General features: G+C 44.7%; 1 protein-coding gene across 1 annotated transcript in view; it reads right to left on the bottom strand.

Moving 5' to 3' along the window:
- Positions 1-1,460: 1,460 nt before the first annotated feature.
- TPMT (thiopurine S-methyltransferase) overlaps positions 1,461-8,265 on the bottom strand; it is a 9,890-nt gene continuing 3,085 nt past the window's right edge. The window contains exons 5-8 of the mRNA XM_009874613.1: positions 3,900-3,974; positions 3,033-3,118; positions 2,193-2,237; positions 1,461-1,606 (exon numbers count right to left, since the gene is read on the bottom strand). Of these exons, the coding sequence (XP_009872915.1) occupies positions 1,491-1,606; positions 2,193-2,237; positions 3,033-3,118; positions 3,900-3,974 (322 nt within the window). The 3' untranslated portion in view covers positions 1,461-1,490. The remainder of the gene's footprint in view (positions 1,607-2,192; positions 2,238-3,032; positions 3,119-3,899; positions 3,975-8,265) is intronic.

The raw sequence follows: 8,265 nt of genomic DNA, 5'->3' as shown, positions 1-8,265 counted from the left end.
GATCTAGTGGGGGATGTCCCTGCCCATGGCAGGGGGTTGGAACTAGATGATCTTTAAGGTCCCTTCCAACCCTGACAATTCTATGATTCTATGTCTCAAAGTGCCACATCTATACATTTTCGAAGTGTTCAAGCCCAGGCTGGATGAGACTTTGAGCAACCTCGTCTAGTGGGAGGTGTCCTTGCCCATGGCAGGGGGGTTGGAACATTGGAATGAGATGATTTTTGAGGTCCCTTCCAACCAAACCAAATCAAACTGTGATTCTATGATCACCTGCACGGGTAGCACACGGTTGTTCTGCAAGGTGTAATTACGGTGTATTCTCAGAGCAGCCACATGGTACGCACGTGGCAGAGGCTATCTTACTCACCCTAAAATGGCTCGTCTGGCATGTGGCATCGCCCTTGCCAGGCTGTCACGTACCTGGGGATCCTGTGCAGGACATGCTGAGCATGCACGAGCACCCGGTCTCTCGTGGCCATCACCATTCTGGAAACCCCAGATAAACTTGATCAGCTCTTGTGCCACAACCTGGCGCGATACCTCGCGATACCTCTGTATCAAGAGGAAGGAGCTGGTTTAACCTGGCAGCTGCAGTACTGGCCAAAAGTGAAAATACCTGAAAAAAACATCTCCCAGCTTGCACCGGCCCACTGGCCTACATCCTTTCTTCTCCCTGTCAAGCCCACCTTGAAGCGCCAGTAGCTACAAGCAATATGGAGAGTTGGGATGTGCTGTAGCTTGGGAACTGCTGTGCTAAAATCAACCCAGGACTACTCCCTAACACTCTAAAAAAGCCCCACGGCAATTACAATACACACAAATTATAATACAGTACATTACAACTGTATTTTTCTCTACTGCCATCCGGTTCGCTTCCCTCCTCCCTTTCCTGCTCGATGATCGTCCTCCCTCGGCGGCTGCTGCCAAGTGCTCTCGCCTGCTCGTCTCTTGACTTGTAATCACAACTAACGGGGACATGGAGAGAAGCGACTTGTGCCAGCTTCCCGCCCCTAGTGCCCAGCTGCCCAGTCTGGCCAAAGGCCAGTGTCATAGGAAATAGTATTTGAAGACCGTTTGGTCTTCAAATTTTTGTCTGTTGAAGACAGCTGCCATTGCTTCCCAGGGCTGCCAGCTGACGAGGATGACCTGCGGAGTGCTGGCCAGATTGCACTGACCCAGAAAACCAAAGAACAGGAACATTTCTTTTTCCCAGCTCTGATAATTTGAACTGATACCGAAGAAAAAAAGATAAATGTTAAAAACGCTCATTTGCGCACGGGGTTTAAGAAAAGCTACGCGCATCTCAAGGCAGGGAAGGCAGTCACATGGGAGAGCTGACTTGGTAAGCAAGATGAACAAAAATGCTCCACGGGCATTTTTCTGTACGCTGAAGCCTGTTTTAAGAGTGCTCCAAAACATGTCTCATTTTAAAAGGTGAGATAAAAATAAAAGCAAGATGGGAGGTAAGGTATTTTAATTAACTTCAATTAAGCCCCAAACTTTAGTATATAAAGCACCTCCAGAAAATAATCTAGTCCCCATTTTCTGTGAATGTCTGAGAAGTCATCGACTTTCTGAAGACACTTAATTTCACAGTGGTTGCCTGAAAAGAAGGAAAGAGTAACAAATTACTGAATGATTAGTCACTTTGAAACACGCAAACTGTCAGGAAAAAAAAAGTAATTCGTATCCAGATTTCCTCACAGTCCCTAATGCAGTGACACAAGTGCAGTGGGGAAGACTTACCCATCCCTTTTGCATTGGGATGCAAGTGTGCCTGAGAAGGACTCACTGCACACAGACACCGCAGGGGTCTCAGGAAAAGTATTAAAACCAGCGTGGATAGTGATGAGAAAGACAAAATGGTCAAACAGGGTTAAGCCTGCAGCTCCAAGATGACTGAGTGCGGTATGAATCCTGGGTGAATACTAGAAAAGATGCCAAGGGGAGGAAAAAGACAGCATCTGTGTCTTGGGTTTTCTTCATATCTTTTGAAAAGCTGAGAATTTTCCTTGACAGCAAAATCCCTGTGGCTAAATGGTATTTATCTTCCCCGTTATTCTTCTACGACTCCACCTCTTAGATAAGAAGCAAATAACTATCACTCATCACAGGGCGAGGCAGAAGCACACAAACCCCTTTATGTGCTTCAGGAAAAACTCCTAAGGGTTAGCTGAAATACTACTTACCAAACAAGCTTTTAATTTCAGATTCAGGAACGTAAAACGGCGGGCCTGGAAGAAAAGGGACAAAGGCAATCACAGATAAGACAGGGGAAGAAGACAGATGTCTCACCACAGCACGAGAGCCGGCCCCACCACTCGCAGCACCTGGCTCGCCATCAGGCCCCATTCTGCAGGGATTAGGAAAAAAAACCATGTCCAAGGACTCGTGGCACCTTGGTGGGCCACCAGACAGCTTCACGTGGTGCTGCTGCTGGATGCAACCACTCCCGGTGCGCTGCGTTAATCCAGCCAACGGTCTGTTTCGACTACAACGGCATCATTAGCACTAAAGACTGATTAATGTGAGAGGGAGAGCAAAAAATTAGAGTATTGTTGCTTATGATTGACAAAACCTATTTCCTCAGGGATAATTACGCAGAAAAAAAACCCAAAGCAGCAAGAAATTCTTTTGAGCTAACAATAACAATGAAAAATATTTAAAAATATCTCAGACTTTGATATGTAATAAAAGTTAAAAAAGGAAAAAATACTTTATGATTTTACAGAACTTCACTTCTTCCAAGCATATTCAGACCACAGCAGTGACTGGGAGAGAGGCACAAGACGGATAACATGTCGAGTTGCAAGTACTGAGTAAACGGAGCAAAGCTCTCGAGCTCCCTCGGTCAGACAGGACATCACTTCAAGCAAATTTAGCCTCGAGCCTGACCAACGTCCAAAATTTTTAACACAGCTGTATTTTTGTGATCAGCTGACAAAGGTGTGCTGATAAAAAAGCCATATCTATGTGCAATTTGTATTGAAACATGCAAAATCAAAACATATTCAGTGCAAAGTTCTCACCCTTGTGTTTGTTTGGATCATATGAAACCGTAACGAGGAGGTAAGAAGAATTTTTCTCCATTAGGGTGATCATCAGACTGACATAGCTAAAAGGAAAAGGTTATACTTTATTTTTTGGACCTGGACGAACATTCAAGCATAGCTTTCAAAATATTCAGCAAAAGGGGTAACGTTATTTCTATACGGAGACAACCTGTTCTGAACTGCACAGAAACTGAGCAAAGCTTAGTTTGAATTTCACAAATTCACAATTTCAAAGTTTCGTTTCCATTTCACAAGCATGAAATTCAGGCTACACATGAAACACCTCAAATAAAAGGTACTCTTTACTCCTCATAAACAAGCATTTATCTTTTTTTGCAAACTCATCTCAAAACTATCAGACAAAACGTAGTATTCATCTGCCACAGTCTAGAATACAGCATACAATGCAGTACTGACCTTTTAAAATCAGTATGAATTCGGGATTCAGTACCTAGTTCAAAAATCCTAGGGGTAGGATTTGGGTTGGCTATAGGTAAGAACAAAAAATTGGAATAAAGGCGAATAAGGGGGGAAAAAACCAAAGTGAGGCGAAGCATATGGGGTGAAAATGAAATAATAAAATTCAAATGAGACTTGCAGCTCTGCTTCAGCTGGGCTGGGACAAACCACATATTTTTCCACCAAGAGGTAGGGCGGCTTCCTGAAGGAAGCTCACAAATCTCAAGTACAGCACTCTGGGACTGCAGCTGACGCTTGTGGTAGAGAAGAACTTGTGCATGACAGTCCTTTAAACGAAAGAGGACTCGCTGACAAGTGGCAGGAGGAAAAACATGTCACTGCATACCTTAGAGAAAAAGTCAATAACGAAGCAAACTTACTCACCGTTGTCTGTCGCATGGATTCACGGCTACTAGAGCTCCTCTGTCCCAAACCCCATCAAACTTCCCAACTATTGAGCTACAGGGAGAGGAAGAAAAGGCTTAAAAATACTAAAAAGGCACCTTCATCTTTATTGAGACACTTCTGCAAAGTCACAAGGATTCTCCAGCTAGCTGTGCAGATTCCCCACTCCCATTTTGTTCCGGTTCAGCATTTTCACGATCTGTAACAATACGATCCAGAACCCAAGAACCCCCCCCGGTACATGGTGCTGCCATGACAGCAAAGAGGTGCTGGGAATTGCTCAGCATCTCCCTGTTATTAAGGGGTGCTAAGACAAGGCGAGAGGGAAGGAACTTACCTTAGCTTTACTTAGCTTAAACACATTTGGGCCACAAGTCTGGCTTTTTGGCAATCATACCCTGCTGTGACCATTGAGGCAGTACTAACGTGCACTCAGCATATAAGTAGTTCTTGGCCACCTTCTAAAACCCACTGTGATTTCAAACACGGGCTAAGGAAGGTGCTTTGCTGCTTTACAATCATCAAACTCAGCACACCCCATCATTTTAGACCTCAGGTTCCAAATACATGCTCAGGACGTTCAGCTTCAGCCTGAAATTTATTTAATATTAGAAAAACTAAGTTACACTGCTGCTTCCCTCAGTCTAATGCTGCCACAGACATTATTTTTTTTCTCTTGGATGTGCTGGTAGAGGGCTTCAGTGACCACCCAAAATCTGCAAACGACCAAGACTATTGGGAAGTGCCTGTACTGATGGGTTGTAAGAGCAGTCAGGGTGAAACCAGAGATGAGGGTATTTTGGGGAAGAAAGGAACAGCCTTGTTTTTGGTAATTAGTGAAACAGAAGTTTAAAGAGTAAGGTAGCAATAACGTAAACTGCCTGAGTTTTCTTAGTGAGAGAAGTACAGTGTGGAATTGCACAATACCTTCCTGCCTACTGGGAAGGAGTCAAGAGTCCAATTGCATCACCTCTTTCTTCACTTCTGTGCTGGTTTTGGCTGGGGTAGAGTTCCATTTCTTCACAGCAGCTTGTATGGGGCTGTGTTTTGGATTTGTGATGAAAACTATGTTGATAACACAGAGATGTTTGAGCTGTTGCTGAGCGGCGCTTGCACAGCATCGAGGCCTTTTCTGCTTCTCACCCCACCCCGCCAGCGAGTGGGCTGGGGGTGCACAAGAAGTTGGGAGGGGACACAGCCGGGACAGCCGACCCCAAGTGACCAGAGGGATATTCCAGACTGCAGCACGTTGTGCTCAGCAATGAAACTTGCTGAGGAGAGGCTGGTGGGGCACTGCTGCTGGGGCACTGGCTGGGCATTGACTGGGTGGGGGTGTGCACTTACGCTCATTTGCATCCCTCGTCTTTCTCGAGTTTTATTTTCCTCTCTCTTTGGTGGTTGTTTATTTTCTTACAATTTTTTTTAACTTCTTTTTAGTTATCAAACTGGTTTTATCTCAAACCACAAGTTTCTTTCTCACTTTTACCCTTCTGGGGGCCGGTTAACTCAGTTGGTTAGAGGGTAGTGCTGATAACACCAAGGTCGCAGGTTCGATCCCCGTTTGGTCCCCATGTGTTGCCTGATATAGTTGAGAGGCGTCCCTGCCCATGACACGGAGGTTGGATTAAATGATCTCTAAGGTCTCTTCCAGCCTAGGCCAGTCTATGTTTGATTATTCCCATAATCCCACCGGGAGGGGAGAGGGCAAGCACCTGTGTGGTGCTTGGTTGCCAGCTGGGGTTAAACCATGACAACTTATCCCCTCCCGCCGCTCGGTTCATTGCAACAGCACTGCTAAGTCTCTGGCACCTAACCTAGAAGCTGATCCTGTATTTCCCACTCTGCTCTGATGAGACATGATAATGCTTTCAAGTCCTGACTTCTTTTAAGGTTTGCCAAGACTAAGCATGTAATTTAAATAACCAGCCTCTTAAGTTTAAAGAGATGGTTAAACTTGCAATGGGCACGAGGGGGACAAAGTCTAGTGAGGCAGGTGACAAACTTGATCTTCTGAGGCTTGGAGGCTGCTCTCCTCTCGGCATAGCTTACTGTGCTCCATGACCTTAGGCAAGCTCCTGAAGTTTTTTTCTTTTTTTTTTCTTTTTTTTTTTTTCTTTTTTTTTTCCCCTCAACTTTAACCTGGTCTAACTGGAATGGTGGTGGTGGCTCCATTTAATGTATTTCACTCCTCACCGATTTCATCAGGGCCTACAGACATTGCAGGCTGCAGGCAGCATCATGCTGTGGCCTTGCCCCATTCCTGGTCTCCTGGTTGCCCAGATCTCAGGACCTGCTGAGCGTCTGGGTGCTCCCTGCCTGCCTGAGCAGCCAATTTCCTTCTGAGAGGAACCAAGCAAGTCATGAAGAACAGGTCAAAACACCTACATAGCTGTCGTTGATCTTGATGTGAAGTCAGGATGGAGCTAAGCTGTTAGGAAGTGCTCCCCTTGTGTGTACCATTCACTGCATCACCACGGGAATCTTCTAGCCCTACATTATCTCCTGCGCTGTGTTTATATGATACGTAGCAGGAGAGATCACAAACAATAGATTACAATTAACAAACATGTAAAGCAGAAATTCGCATATCCGCACAAACCCCGCTGGAGTGAAGGTGTGAATTCCTACCTCTGGGTATGTTCAGTTAGTTTCAGCTAAGGCAATTTGTCATTTTTTTTTTTTTAAGTCCTTCAGCCATAACTGTATTAGGAGGTACAGTGGTTGTGCAGTATACCTGTGTTACATAAGTCCCAGAGTTCCCACAGAAAGCAATAATTCCTGTTACTCTTTAACTAGCAAGTCTTTGAAACGTTTCCTTCTGACAAAGGTAAGGAGCACATCTGAGTTCCCCCTCTAACGAACACTAGGCTAATGGAGATCAAAAGGCCTTGACAGCAGGAAGAGAGAAGTAAGTTTAATTTCCATAATTACTGGGTAATTAATCAAATTGTCTGTACGCAGAAACTGGAAAAGCGTGTGCATTTTTCTCGTCACAGGTATCTGCTGACTGCTGGAGGAATGCAGTTCGTACTTTCACCACTACTGCACCCAGTACAGAACCATGCCTCCGGAACGTGGATCCATCAATTTATTTTGTGCATCACAAGCTGGACCCAGTGATACACGCTGAAAATGCCATTAATTACTTATTTTTTGGTTTATTTCATAGTATTATTCCACCACGGAAGTTACAGGTTTCACCATGCTACTTGCTACAAAACTTAGACCTGGATTTTTGACAAACCGCTCGCAAGAAGCTTAAGAAATCTCTGGGCAACTTGTCAACTCACAGCAAGAAGGATTTATGGGGATCTACACAGCAAGTAGCTACACCGCAAGGGCAAGGCGGGGAAGAAACCAGGTGGTACCTACAAGGTCACGTTCACACACAGCTCATCCGTTCCCAGGCACTCGCTTTTGCAGGGCAAGGTATTAGACACTGCTCAAACCAACTGGAGTCAACTGCACCAGCAGAAGTCTTAGCAACTAATGGCTCAAAGATTTTGGACTCCAGTATTAAATATTCCTATTTTTCCAGGATCATATAGTAAACACCATGTTCTGGTGTCCTAAACTACCTACTATGCCTGTACACAGAACACTGGGCCTCCTCCTTACGGAACAGCCATGGAATAAATCCATGTTCCCAACAGCTGTTTGTAAGAAAAGCAAACAAGCACACAAAAACCTTATCATCCAGGGAAAATTATCTCTGAAGAGGAGCTGCAAGAGGAGGGAACTATAGTGCAGGACTCCCAACACCTTCAGCTTCCTAAAAGAAACATTACAAAAGTCGAAACAGCACAACACTGCTTCCTTGTATGTTCTTCAATCTCCAGCCACCCCAGCACTGATCTAGGTCTGAAGGCATTTTAGGACACATTTCAACATCACTGCTGAAACACCACTAGAAAACTTCTGAGAAGAAATAAATATGCCAGATGCATTACTGTCCAAGGCAGAGTCTTCTATGCTAGAAGTCCCAAGTCTCTGAACAGCTCAGTGATTTTCAAAATTCCCCTACCAGCTGGCACTTGTGCAGAAGGTCAAGTGCAAAACCACCGCAAAACCTGGGAAGCAACACTCGAGACCACAGAACACAGAGAGTTGAACCATTTTGCAGGAGCAGTGCAGGCTGCATTGAACTGGTTTGCATTTTCTGTTGTGTCTTTTAACTAAGAAATAAGGAGTTTTTAGCGCTAAAAATCCTTCAGAAGACAGGAGTAAGTTGAGCCACATTCGTCAAGACACTTGAAGAGTCAGTGTTTGACAATATTATTATGTAGTCACATACACCGGAGTGATGCAATGTACTTTAAGTAAAGTACGGGACACAAATCAATGG

This window comes from Apaloderma vittatum, unplaced genomic scaffold, assembly GCF_000703405.1.
Source record: "Apaloderma vittatum isolate BGI_N311 unplaced genomic scaffold, ASM70340v1 scaffold1578, whole genome shotgun sequence".
NCBI lineage: Eukaryota > Metazoa > Chordata > Aves > Trogoniformes > Trogonidae > Apaloderma > Apaloderma vittatum.
This window is presented reverse-complemented; position numbering and strand designations above follow the sequence as displayed.